Below are 14,401 nucleotides of genomic sequence, written 5' to 3' on the forward strand. Positions count from 1 at the left end.
CCTACTTCATCACAATCTTCGATGCTGATTGGCTAGGTCGACCACGCGACGGGACAAGTCTAGTGAGGTGAATTCCCCTAATACATAGAAAAACATGGGCTGTGTCATGCGTATCTGAAGAGGAGGTTGCTTCGCAACTTTTCGGCTAATAGTCTAGGGTAGGCTCAATTCAATTGGTATTTTTTAAATTTAAATCTCAGCATTTGTAGGCCGAAAATGACCTTTTATTTATTGAGATAAAGCATTTAATTGAACCCGAATAAACGGTTTTATTTTTCTAGCACCTCTAAGACTCAAGAGGGCCTAGGCCCTAGCCTACATATATTATATAGGCCTAGGCTAGGCCCTAGGGCCTAGACTACACCCGAGAATCCTGAGTGAGGCCTGGGCCTAGCTAGGCTGTGGGAGTCACACCCACCTTTATTTCAATCTTATTTGCAAGAACTGTATATATTTTTTAAATTTTCCATTTTTGTAATATAGGGGGGTGGGGCCTACATAATTTAAAATTAAATAGATAAGGCCTATCATTATAATATAATAATAATTATGTGATATCATAATGATAATAATATTAATAAATAGTACAATTTTGTATATTTATTTATAACATAATAAAGTAGTAATTTTTAACAACAAATACTATTAATTTTTCCCTTTTAATATTATTTTCCATTTTTGTAATATGGGGTGGGGGAGCCTACATAATTTAAAATTAAATAGATAAGGCCTATATTACATTATAATATAATAATAATTATGTGATAATCATAATGATAATAATAAATAGTACAATTTTGTATATTTATTTATAACATAAATGTAGTAATTTTTAACAAAAATACTATTAATTTTTCCCTTTTATTATTCACAATTTTAAAGGTAGGCCTATTTTAAAGATCATGGTTGAACGTGTTTCTGCAGACGTCAATGCGTTAGAGATACTCAATGTCAACGCATTATTATCAATTTTTACCATAATTCGGACAACTATCACTACAAAAGGTGCTTTTTATTTATTATCAAGCCATTTTCTACACTCGTGTGGTATTACGCCCGGAATTTACTTCGAGCAGAAGGTTGTTCGAGCAGAAAAAGATCCACTTATGCGAACAACAACTTGTGTGGGTTATGTATGGATTACTTGAAAATTTACTATTTTGAGCTAACAATGTGGATTCAGCCAATGCTCAAGCTTTGCCTGGGAGCCAGGGGAAAAGCACTGGTTGGTTATGGGGTGGGGGAGAAGCCTTGCCCCCCCCCCCCCCCCCCCATAGCCTTATAAAATTGTATTTAATTGATTTTTAGGTTAACAATTTAAAATTAAACATACCTATGTTTATAATAAAAATAATGATTTATCTTATCTTATCATCCGTAATTGTTATTCTTTCCACTCGCTTTAAGAAAGTAGGTGTTTATTGAACATTAAACGAATGGTGAATTGGGGAAAATTGATATGATGTCGTATTGTTGATAGTTTTTTACACTACTACACCAATGATTTGTGCACCTAGATATGTAAATATAATTTAATTATCTATGGTGAATAAAAATTACAATTACAGTTACTCCCATTTACAAATATAAATAGTAAATTAGAACCTACTGTACAAATACAATTACAAGCATAATTCAATTACAAATATAATTTGCTTTTTTAAATACAAAACTCCAACTGGAGATAAAAACAGTGAATTTAGAATAAAACGTGTGCAATTCAATAGTTTTAAAATATAGGCCTAAGTGCTTGTTAATAATAATAATAATAATAGTTGGATTTGTATAGCGCATTATGCGAAAAAGCCTCTATGCGCTTAAAAAGCCTCTATGGCTATCTGGTATTCGGATTTGCCAAGACTGTAATTCAAACATGGAATAATTATCAAAAGTACCAAATTATCAAAAGATTGGCAAAGAAAATTTTTTAATGAAAGCTACTTACTTACTTAGCGTACAAGTAACTGTATACTGGGATCTGCTCCAGTATCAATGTAGAAGTAGCAAAGAGAACAGTCAACAAATAATATAAACTGCACAAATCAAATTAAGTCAAATAAACCTTATTGTCATGTGCACAGCATACTGTCAACATTAGCTGTATTGATGACCTTTCAATTTAAGAAGAAAACATAAATTAAAATATCAGTTAAGAAATAAAATTTTAAAATGATACTCTGCTTACATTGATTTAGAATTGTTACTGTTTTTATTTTTTTTTAGGTCTGATAGATTGTCTGCCAAGTATTTGTAATCTTGTTTGAAGAAAGAATATTTCCACAATGGATTTAGACTCATTCAGAAGACGTATTGTGAATGTATTAAGCTCCATCACAGTCGAACCAGTTATGTTTCTATTCATGCTAGGCTCATTTCTCCAGTACTCATCACTTCAGCAACTACTATACTACAAAGTCTGTATGATAGAGTACAACGATACAGTCATCTGTCAGAACCTTAGCTTCTATGATACAGAAGAAAGTTATGTACAAAAGCAGACTTCCCATTGGTTGATTCTCATCAACATTGCCCTTGCATTTCCAACGGTGGTCTCCTCAATGTTTCTCGGACGTTGGTCTGATAAAGTCGGAAGAAAAATGACAATGATAACTCCTCCTGTTGGTGCAATAATAAACGGCTTGGTGCTTACGTTTTCATCCTGGTTCATATACAGCCCTGTGGCCTGGTTATTTCTCGGAACAATCTGCTTAGGCCTCAGTGGAGCGTATGCCACATTAACATTCTCAGTTTTTAGTTACCTAGGTGATGTGACAAAAAAGGAAGCGAGGACGATGCGGTATAGTATCCTTGAAGCAATGACATTCCTCGGAAGTTTCCTCGGACTTCTCACCTGTGGAATCGTCATCGATCAATTGGGATTTCCCGCCGTTTTCATCTATTACATAGTCTGTAATATTTGTGTTATTATATACGTACTCATTTGCATTAAAGATTCCGTAAATCTGGGAAGAATTAAATATTTGAATAACGCTACCGCCTCACATGATGAAATCAGTGATCAGAGGTCAGAGAATGATGAAGAACAATCAAGAACAAATGTTTGCCAAGAACTATTGAAGTTGGACAATGTGAAAGAATCGCTGGTTGTTATTGGGAGGAAGCGTCCATTTGAGCACAGAGCACAGTTGATAATGCTTATTATATGTCTCTTTGTACTTCAGTTGGTTGGATCAGGTATTAATATTATGAATGTTTAAATGTCATACAAATTCTGGAAGCACATTGCACAGTTATAAATCTTATTAATATTATTTTATTACATTATTTTTATTGTTATTTATTGATATTGTTATATTTTTATTTTAATAAATGTTATTATTATTATTACTATTTCATTTATTTGAAATTCATACACGATAATATGAAATTTTAAGGATAAAAGTATACAAATATGTAACAAATGTCAAATTATTTCCATTGTGGTAATTAAAAAATTAATTACGCAAAAAATATGATTTCAAAGTATAAATATACTTAAAAAAACAATTACAATATTTCCAAAAAAAAAAAAAAAGTAAATTATTGAAACCACCTATTATTGTTATTATAATATTGTTTGTAATAATGATAATTATTATGTTTATTAGTATCAATATTATTAACATTCTAACATTCGTTTTTTAGGTGCTCATTAATTATTTTACTTTTATTTCTTACAGGAGAGAATGATACTTTCATTCTGTATGTGAAGAAAGATCCACTGGCATGGTCAGCTACACTCATCAGTAAGTCAAATCTGAACTCAATTACCTTCTCCATTTGGATGTTCTAATAACTTGCACAATAATGATTTTTACTCTATGAATTATTTCTTTTAAACATTTTCATTATTATCTTCATTATTTTCATTCATTGGCCCTGTTTCCTTGTGTGCTTGGATTGGCGGGATTGTCAGTGACAGTTCGAGGGATTCGAAATAGAGGGGGACCGGTTAGGGGCTTCACAGATGTCTAGACCACCACAGCCCCACCATGGTTGTGGCTGAGATAAGAAAAGTTATGATTATGGCACATCTAGATGGCTGGAAACAGCACTCTCAGACTCAGAATTTGAATATAATTTTCTTCTTTCTCCCATTTGTTTTTGTAATTTTGAAAAATTTAGGTAGAGGGGTGGGCCGACTGTGCCCCGACTGTGCCCCCTTGATTCCTCCATTGATTGTTGTGGATGGCATCTCTTGATATGTTTGTGGTTTATATTTGTTTAATTTTTTGTGATATAGGTTATTATTCTGCTGTTAAGAATCTTCTTATAAGCTTTGTGTTGTTGCTTTGTCTGCCGTTGCTCCATGCCTCTCGTATCGGCTACCAGGACACAGTGCTCATAATCATCGGTGTCGTCATGCGTATGGGTGCATATACATTATTGGCATTTTCACGTACCACGTGGATGGTCTTTTTAGGTATGCATTTCCATTTCTTTATCAATAATAAAAAATATAATAATAACCAGTGAGTGCAAAAATATTTTAGGGGCCTTATAATGGAGCATCATTTGCATTTTGATTTAATATCAGCAATATGGTCATAGTAATAATAATGGTGACGAGGATGATGTATTCTATAATAATAATAAATTAATAATAATTCTATAAAAATGATAATAATAATGCTATAATAATCAAATGAATACAAAAAATATTTTATAATGTACAGTATTGTTACTATGAATGTTGTTTATACTTATAAAATTTCCTAAACACTGAACACAATTTCTGTAGCTTCCAACCTCTCTCCCTGCCCAACCCATCCCATGTCAATTTGTCATGCGCCATTTATTTAGTCCAAAAACTAATACAGTGCTGACCATACTTGTTATTTAGCTTTCTTCTAATATTAAGAGTTTTTAAACAAATTTATTTCAGTTCCATTGTTAGCGTCGACCTCTGCAGTGCCTGCGGCAACATCACGATCTATGATGTCCAAAATCGTTGACCAAAATGAACAGGGTATTCAATTTTACTCATTACATTATTAAAATAAAATAAAGTTAAAATCAACAGATTGATAAATATATAGTACAGTAATGATAATTTTAATAATAATAATAATAGTATAGTACAGTCAGATAACAATCATTATTCTTTTAATTTATTCAGGAATTAATATAAATTTTGTGATAACTTTTAGGTAGCTTATTCGCATTCATGGCATCGTTGGAGACTCTAACAGTATCACTGGCGTCGGCCATCTTTAACGCTTTGTACCCAGCCACTCTTAACATTCTTGAAGGAGGGTTTGTGTTTATCACTATGGCGATACTACTAATAATCCCAGTTATCCTTATGTGGTAAAGTAAAATCATGATTTTATTGTTATTATTAATTTTGACTATTAAGCATTAAACATGTTTGGTTTTTGCTACTTTTGTATTTGTATTTTCTACTACAGTATTATCTTGATGATTCTAAATACAACAGTAATTGTGTAAGTACAGTATATACTGTACTTACAAGATGACTGAATAATAATAATAATAATAATACTGTACTTACAGTAAGCTTGTGACCTTTTATGTATGTAATGCCAATTCACAGATAAGGCGAGACTTTTTTATACCTTGTTTAGTGAAACTGCTGCCCGTCAATAATGATTATTTCGAATAAAAATTATTTTTTGGCCAATTAGCCCACAAAAAACGGAAATTTCAGAAAAAAATTAAAGTTTTTCTTTCTCTTAATTTTTATTACAACTGTCACTGCCTTGAAATCTCTAAAAATAAGATACTGTATGTATATTTCTTCCGAATTACATAAATTAAACCATTTAACCATCCCATATTACTACATTTTTACGTTAACCAGTAAAATTTTATTTTTATTTTCTCTGCCCTCTGGATATTTTTGGCAAATTTATATATGCTAAATATTTTTTTTACCCCTCCTCTGAAGATCTTTAAAAAAGTAAGTTTGCAAAACAAGGTGAAGAAAAAAAGTCTTGTCTAACTAAAGGAACAAGTTTCTATGTTGCAACATTGTAAAATACTTCAAAAGCTGATTTTGTGTTTGATCCAGTGACCACAGAAATAATGTGAATCACTTAAAACCTTGGCCATGTACACTACAAAACTAAATTATTGTTAACATGTGTTTTAATGTGTTTTTACTTTAAGCTGGATACATGAATTGAAGACAATGGAAGCATCATACACAAAGCTGATAGAAGGTAATACGCAGGCATCTGCCTTTGGAGATATCTGAATGTAAACAAGGTTTGAGTCTTCTTGTAAAAATGCAATTGTTTTCACTTGGGGAATGGTTGTCTGGAAACCTGGGCAGATTGCCATTTATGGTCTAAAACAATGAGTCTTAAGTGGACAATTATAGTTACCTTTATCACATAGACAGTTTTATGGTAGCCACATATATATAGGCAGCAGGGGCTTAGCCACTGGACCCTGCCAGAAGTTGTCACACCTTTTGTAAGACCACAAATCCTAACGCCACCACTGCCTTGAGTTACACAAATCCTAACACCACCACTGCCCTGAGCTACACAAATTCTAGCACCACCACTACCTTGGTCTACAGAAATACTAGTGCCGCCACTGCGACCCTGGGCTACAGAAATCCTAGCAACGCCACTGCCCTGGGCTACACAAATCTTAGCGCCACCACTGCCCTGGGCTACACAAGTCCTAGCGTCCACAACTGCCCTGGGCTATTAAATTCCACTATTATGCATGTCTGTTATTTAATCACATATTTTTAATCATTAATTTTGAAAAAATTAAGGACAATGTGTTTAATTACAGTAAATGTAAAATACACGCCATCGTGTTGGGATTCAATATTTCGACATTAATTATGTCATCATCAGTAAATGAAAAATGTATTGTAATATGCATGTAATTTGAAAAAATTAAGGACAATGTATTTAATTACAGTAAATGTAAAATGTATTGTAATATGCATGTAATATTCACATTCAAAGAGAGGAATCTGTTGATGATGATATAGTAACAATGGACCTTTCTGCTCAGCCACATTCCCGGATATTGTTGCCAAGTCCCAGAAAATGATGGCATAAACATACACAAACATGCATTTGGGGACAACGCATGTATCTGGGACAAGCGCATATTCCTGGCTCTGTTTTGATTGGTCAGTTGTGAAATTTGCCTGACAGTCCAGAAAGGTCGATTGTACAAGTGATAGGGAGTTTTCGATTGCACGACGAGGGTACGACGTAGAACATAATGACATCACTAAAAGTCACCTGCGCATGCGAGAACCAAGCGAATCGAAAGCGTCGTTCATGCGCATTCACATTTCTATCAGAGTTTTCGCTTCAGCAAAATTGGTAGTTCGAACTGTTTCTACTTTTTGTGAAGCGAAAAATTTGCGCAACCAATCAGAGCTCAAGGACCGAACCGACGCCTTCGATTCGCACAAATATATTCGCCTACTGGAAAACTGGCTTAATACTAAATTGAACATTGTTTATGTATGGAATTGTCTTTCAGGGGTCAACATTGTGGATGAAGAAGTACTTGAAAATGACCTTTGAATGCAGCTGTGTATAAATAAATACCAAATCAGAACCTTCTGCTGTCTATGCTGACGACTCAACTAATTGAACCACGAGAGCTTTGTTGGAGATTCTAATTTGATTGGAAGCAACTAATTTCACATTCTTTTGGATAAGTTTGGTGAACAGAGTTAGTTTGGGATGCAGTGTAAATAAGAAAGATCAAGATGACATGCCATCATCAAGCACTTTAGGTGTCTAAATGCAAAGCCTGGAAGAAACTTTGTAAACATAAACATAATTTTTAAATATATAGTCTGGAAAAATCGGCATATATAGAACATATTGTAAGAGTACTCCGCATTGAAGATGAGAAGAAGCACATAACAAATTTCTTAGTTTTTAGTACCTTACAAGCTCCTTGCATCACAATACATGATAATTGTGCTGTTGTTGTTTCACATACGTGCTACACTATGTAGGCCCATACTGACGTTCTTATTACAAATCAAATAGAAATAAACATGTATTAACTAATCTTTGGCTAGAATTATAATCTGAGTGGATCCCTTATCATGGCTGCAACCTGAATGTTAAAAGTGGCTCCGTTTACATGCCTGTGCTCACAAAATCTTGTATTGTAGGCTTACGGCCTAGTCCTAATTACCAATACCCAGTATCTCACTTGTATATACAAGTTGCTTACTGCCACAATGTCTAAAAAGGATCTGTGCATTTTCACCTAAGATATGTGATGCTTCTTTGGCAATATCATTGGGTGTTTTGTGCAACTTGTTATATTGCCGTTCTACTGAAATGACCCTCAACCTTAAACAGACCATTATCCAGAAATGGATCTAGTCTCACTATGGTAATCTTCATAGCCTTAATTCTTGTCATTCAAAACGATGCCTGTTTGACACTTTTAGCAAATACTGTTTGTACGAATGTTAACTTTGATGGAGTTTCTATAGTACACACTTGTTTGTTTGTCGCCCTCATTCAAGTGATGAAGCTAATTCGGGCCCTAATTGTTAATAACAACATTATTATTAATAATAATTATTGTTAATACTATTATTAATAATGATCTCCAAGCGTTTATCACATTATTGCCCCGGTCATTATGTTACATACAATAAATATTGCAGCAGTATTCAATGCGTTGGTGTTTCAACCTACCAGATACCCATATTATTTCATCTGGGTAGAGTGTGTACGGCCAACAACTAAAGTATACAGTACTGATCCTAAATAAACTTAACAATTTCAAATGTCATTTGGCCTAGACGATTATTTTGTGGTTTAAACTTTTGTTCATTGTGACCCTTCAGCACTCATTTATTTATTCCACTCAATGTTGATATAATACTTGAAGCCCAATAATAGTAAACAATACCTTTGAATGTTGCATAAGTAGATCAAGTCACAGAAACACTGCTATTTTAACCACCTATTCCAGTAAAGAAAACTTTTTGAACCGAGTCTTTCCTGGTCTCTAGCGCTTTGGAAATTTATTACTATAAAGATAAAATTCGGGCCACAGAAGAGTGTTCTTCAATGCAAATTGGTATTTTTTTAAAGGCTATAATACAATTTTGAGTCCTAACAATAATTATGATTATATGTTGTTTTTTTTTTTTTATTTCTGCTCTACAATAAAATCTGCTCCTAACAAATGAACAAGTGATCATCGTAACTAATATAATAATAATAATAATAATAGTAGTAATACTAATAATAATATTAGTAGTAATAATAAAAATAATAATGTTAATAGTGTAGTTTGATATAGCACCCTATCCATGATATACGATGCTTAGGGCTCTTGATATGTGGACTAGGAACTCGATCAATGACTTTCTTCGCCCCTAAGGGTCCCTTCGTGTCTGTGGTACCCGGTAACCCGGTAACAGCAACTCTCGTCGTCCACCACAGGGAAGCCTGTCTGTACCAGTACACCTGGGTATCTCCCTATTCGTCTCGAATGATGTACAGAGCGTGCCGTTCGAACCAGCGCCCCTGCTAACCACTCGGCCATTCAACTCAATAGGGAGAACAAAAGGGGGTGGGGTTTGGGGAGGTGGAAGTTGGCGTCTGCACAGGTGTCATTGGAAAGATTGACAGAGAGAGACGATAGACACACGTTGTGTTTGTGTGGCCAAATTTAACGTATCTGTTAATATCCAGGGCAATTAAAGAATGATTGTTAACGGTAAGTCGGTAAATAAACGACCACATAGTGTCAGAGTGTGAGTGCAGAGGCAGAGATACCGAGTGGTCAAATTCTGATTTGATGACCTCTCCCCACAATCATCGATTAATGTTACGTGGCCCGGGACCTAGCCATATTCTTTTAATTTGTTACAGGGTCGTGTTGTAAACCAGTGTCCTCCTAATATGGTTAAAAAAATCGTTGCTATGCAAGAGAAAACGCCCTACAATTACCATGTTAGTGACCGCGGCAACCATACTAATATTTTGTCCTTGATCGTCAAGTGTAGTTGTGGATTAAGAAGGCTTTATCCCCGTGTCCTTGTCGACTTTAATTCCGCTAGATTCAATAGAGGCGGACGTAAAGTGTTAAAATGTTTGGTTTGAATAAAAGGAAAGTCGTTCTTCAATAGCTGGATTGCAGAATTTATCTATTATCTGTTTCCAGGCCAAATTGTTACACAATTCCTAGTCAGACCTACCTGTAAACTAAATCATGTGGAAAATAATTACACACGTGACGTATTAAGGAATGTATATAGGCCTATGCTTATCTGTACAGTACATTGTAAACAGAGTATACCCGGCTAACGAAATTGAAAATAAATTGTGTTTTTAGAATAGTGTCTTTGCAGCATTAATTTGTTCGTTTCCATAAAGTTTGAAATACAAAACATGCAAATATTTGTAAAAAAGAAATGAGAAATCTGTAATAAGGTAACTTTATAAATTCTGAGGTTGTAGTGTAATAATAATATGTCGTTCTTATATAGCGCTTTATGCACAAAACCTTTAAGCGCTTCACATTACTACCCCGGTCATTGGATCAAATACATATGGAACACATATTGAACACCAAATTAAATTATTAAATTAAATTATATTACAGTATTATTATTCCATAATATTGCAGCTAGTAATCAGCGCAGGCTGTGTTTGAACCTACCAGGTACCCACTTGTACTCCTGGGTGAAGAGAGGCAACCGTAGATAAACTACCTTGCCCAAGGACACAATGATGTGCCTATTGTGCCACCCGATGTGTATGTTTTGTTTCAATCATCAATCGATCAATCAATCGATCATCTATGTTGCCATTTGTATTTGTATTAATTTTTTTTGTGAATTTAAAAAAAAATAGTATAAAATCAATATTTTAAGAACGACTGAAAATGTAATGTAATCAATGATTTAATGTGCTTTGACAACGTTTGAAATTTAACTGAACTTGTTGATGTAATATCCATGAATCTACCAATCCGCATTGCTGAGTGGATTAGCAAAACTCGTTATATATCGCCAAGTACCGGAACTCTGATTCGCATAATTACGATGGGATGATCCTGGTACGTGGTTTGAAGACAGTGCCCAGAGATAATTATTAAATCTTTCGAAGAAAATAGAAGTTTCATTACCTACATGAACCGAAATAATGGATACTTTTATTTTCTTTTGCAACGGAAATAAGGTCTGTACTGTATTGTTAATAGTTTTTACAACTGAAATTATAGTGGCATAGGCTATTTGATGTTTTACAAACCAAAGTACTTTGGTGTAATACTGGACAATAGCTGACCATTTGGTATTACATTCCAGTAGCGAGCTTAGTAGTAGTAGCCTACATTAATATCTGTTGTTTGTTAAAGATGATAATGGATAATTTTGATTTCTTCTGCAACGGAAAGAAGGTTTGTACTGTTAGGCTTAATAGTTTTTTTACACTGAAATAAATTTGTTCTGCAAACCAAAGTGCTTTGGTGTAGTACTGGACAATTGCTGACCATTTGACGTTACTTTCCAATAGTAGTTGTAGCTAGTTAGTACTTGTGGTCTACAATAATAACTTAAGACTGACCCACTGCAAAATCGTGTACAAAGTCCGATTTTATGCTTTGTGGTATTACAATTATAGGGTGTACGCCTATTTTCGTGGAATTGTTTCACTTGCACTTCATTCTGTTATAATGATTGAGTTAATTTACCAGTTTTCCTCGTATTTTATAGATTATTGATCCCAATGTCGACAACGAAGAAACTCTCCTGAGTTACTTGAGGACCAAACGTATCCTTCATATTCACACTAGGGCCTAGTCCTTACGTTTTTAGATAGAAAGGGACAAAAGTAGCGATGCAAAAACATGTGGGCCCGGTTAAAGGAAAATGAGGTGTAGGCCTACATAATTATATCGTATACGTTTTTTGGAAAGAAACCAAAAAGGTCAGGGTACCGGTAGGCATATATAAGCAAGCCGGTTGGTTGGCCCTGATAAAAACTAAATTTAGGCCTAGGCTGCACAAATGGCAAGTGTGTAGATAGAAGGGAACAGCAAAGAAAGGGAGGAGCGAGAAAGTGTGCTGTGGTAAAATGAAATTTTAAGCAAAGGAAATGGATGAACAATTATAGAAGAAAGCGCAGAGGGATGAATTTAAAGAAATGGGCGATGTAGAGAAGAGGAAAATGTGCCCCATACTCTCAGCTTACAATTGTACATTGTATTAATGTATAATAAAGTTTTAGCGAAAAAGTGGGCGTGGTCGGGCGTCGCTCAAAGTCTCTTTAAAGTATTCCAGAGGGCGAAGTCGCCGAAAAATATTAACATTTAGGGGTTTCAAAGGCTTATTTAATCGAGTTTAGAGTCTACTAATAAGTAGAAAATACATATAGGCCTTTTAATTTTTTCTCCTCGACGAATTGTAGTTTTTCTCCCCGACGATGCGGAGGGGGAAGGGTTGGGGGAGAGAGCTTTAACATATATTAAGGTGGGGGTCAGGGGAATTCAAAATATTAGAAAGGGGAAGTTTTGTTATATTAATGTTGAATAACACTGCAATTTAGTGTTGAAAACGATTTTAGAACCATAAAAATACGTAGGCCTATTTATAGCGTAATCTCTGACTTAACGTTGCAAACATGGTTTTGCTAACTTTTTTATTTTACAAAATCTAACCAACGTTCAAATGCTATACGGACTATTGGGTTTGATATGTATTTTGTGATTTTTCGTTGTATTTACCGGTACATCCTGTTGTCAGTGTGATACCTTTCAAATCAGACCAATGCAGGTAGGAAGCTTACAATTTATTACAGAATAATAGGCCTTGACCTTACTTTGCGAAGATAACCATGATCGCATCAACAGCTAAGGTGTCAATTAGTAGCCCTTAGAGGAATAATATATTAGCCGTCCATGAATAGAAAAGAATAGTTAAAATTTGACTTAGTATCCACCTATTTTGATGTCTGCTGGGAACCAGTCTGATTATTACAATGCAAAATTATTAACGTATGTTCCATAAGTTTATGAATGATGTGGAAGTGATGAGCATTTGTAAGCAGGAGTGGCGCCAGGATTTGCCCGACGGGTGTGGGGGAGAGTTCCCCGACTGGGGGATGCCCCGACGGGGGAGGGGCGACGCCCCGACGAGGAGTCAGATTTCCCCGACGAAAGCAAAGTGGGCGTGGTCCAGCTTCGATTAAAAGACTTCGAAAGTGGTCCTGAGGGCGAGCCCTCCCCGACGTATACCTCATTGCATACAGCAATCACCTTTTCTCGGTTGCATACATGTCTCCTCTTAAGATAATCTAAACCTTCTTTAACCAAGTTTTCAAAAGTGCGACTTACTGGCTCCAAGTGGGGCTGTGCAGAGGGCGGATGTGGTGCGTGTACAGTTATGGTATCCGAGTACGATCCTGAACACGATGAAATCAGGTACATCAACATCATTCACTTTATTCACGTTTAACGTACCGTATACGATGTAAAGATGCTTAAAATACAGCTCACAAACCTAACACGCATCTTATTTTCCTTTCCAAGTTCTAATAGAAGTAGGCCTACTCCATTCATCACTATGCCCTTTGCCCTGTGCATGGAGTTATAATTATTTTAAACTCCATGCTTTGCTTCGGGTCGGGGTGTGTCGTGTTTGGAATATCATAAACGCAGTGGTGGCACAGTGTTTCCCGACAGTGAAGCAAACCAACCCCACCTCAGTACCACCATAATAACAAATAGCACACCTGAATGCACGAAAAAAATAATCACTCACACGTCAGGGATGAAGCCAGTTAAATTTGTGGGAAATTACCTTTAAAGAGCCTTTACAGTCTGAGAGGGATTTTTTTCGTGCATTCAGGTGGGACGGTGGAGGGTCCGCTGCCGCAACCCCTCTAACGCCACCACTGCAGACTCGCCGCACCCCGAGAAAGTACGGTATTTGTCTTAAATGATAACATTACAGGGTCAAATATGTCAACAAGTACAATCTTTTGTCATGATTTTCGTTATTAGATGATCCTTAGACCATAAAATTATAAACACACATGTACTGGCCTACCTTTATATTCTTTTGATTTGATAATCATTGTACTTAGAATAACTTTAGAAGATTGCATGGTAGCACAGCATCTATATAAAGATATTCTTTTGTGTCGCTAATCATTTTAATCTTGAAGAATATAAGGCCCTATAAAAATATTAGTTTATCACCGTATCTAGGCTGGAAAAGTGGTGAAGGAGGGAAGCTTTTTATTTATTTATTATTTTTTTTGCTAAAGCTAAATATCACCCTATCGTTGTTTTCTGGTGCAATGATATTCAAAATAAAACATGATTGAGATAATATACAAACAATATCTACCAATTATTTACAAAAACAAGATTAAAACTAGTACTCCCCCTCCCCCCTCCTACCACC

The 14,401-nt window shown here is 35.1% G+C and overlaps 2 protein-coding genes across 6 annotated transcripts in view; both read left to right on the forward strand.

The window, feature by feature from the left end:
- The first annotated feature begins 11 nt into the window (after positions 1-11).
- LOC117107391 (solute carrier family 46 member 3-like) lies at positions 12-8,961 on the forward strand. 5 transcript variants are annotated; one of them, XM_033249058.1, is made up of 9 exons: positions 30-158; positions 883-1,005; positions 2,224-3,195; positions 3,681-3,746; positions 4,244-4,423; positions 4,886-4,969; positions 5,151-5,310; positions 6,133-6,185; positions 7,486-8,961. In XM_033249058.1, the coding sequence occupies exons 3-9, from the start codon at positions 2,283-2,285 to the stop codon at positions 7,527-7,529; spliced, it is 1,500 nt and encodes a 499-aa protein (XP_033104949.1). In that variant the 5' UTR covers positions 30-158; positions 883-1,005; positions 2,224-2,282; the 3' UTR covers positions 7,530-8,961. The 5 variants fall into 5 exon arrangements, with proteins under 5 accessions (XP_033104951.1, XP_033104952.1, XP_033104948.1 ...); XM_033249059.1 differs by having other exon boundaries at positions 36-158; positions 887-1,005; XM_033249060.1 differs by lacking the exon at positions 883-1,005 and having other exon boundaries at positions 12-158; positions 6,133-6,231.
- Positions 8,962-11,033: 2,072 nt separating this feature from the next.
- Positions 11,034-14,401, forward strand: part of LOC117107422 (xanthine dehydrogenase/oxidase-like) — a 22,626-nt gene continuing 19,258 nt past the window's right edge. The window contains exons 1-3 of the mRNA XM_033249108.1: positions 11,034-11,171; positions 11,708-11,765; positions 13,317-13,413. Coding sequence (XP_033104999.1) covers positions 11,136-11,171; positions 11,708-11,765; positions 13,317-13,413 — 191 coding nt within the window. The 5' untranslated portion in view covers positions 11,034-11,135. The remainder of the gene's footprint in view (positions 11,172-11,707; positions 11,766-13,316; positions 13,414-14,401) is intronic.

The sequence above is a fragment of the Anneissia japonica genome, unplaced genomic scaffold (genome assembly GCF_011630105.1).
Source record: "Anneissia japonica isolate Jap-2015-1 unplaced genomic scaffold, ASM1163010v1 scaffold9668_len1562885_cov226, whole genome shotgun sequence".
In the NCBI taxonomy this organism is placed as follows: domain Eukaryota; kingdom Metazoa; phylum Echinodermata; class Crinoidea; order Comatulida; family Comatulidae; genus Anneissia; species Anneissia japonica.

What these genes read in the sequence shown, in the direction of transcription:
- LOC117107391 (XM_033249057.1), top strand. Translation starts at nt 2,283, where the DNA reads ATGGATTTAGACTCATTCAGAAGACGTATTGTGAATGTATTAAGCTCC. An exon ending in ACTTCAGTTGGTTGGATCAG is followed by an intron (nt 3,196 to 3,680) that starts GTATTAATATTA and finishes TATTTCTTACAG; the next exon opens with GAGAGAATGATACTTTCATT. An exon ending in ATCCCAGTTATCCTTATGTG is followed by an intron (nt 5,311 to 6,132) that starts GTAAAGTAAAAT and finishes TTTTACTTTAAG; the next exon opens with CTGGATACATGAATTGAAGA.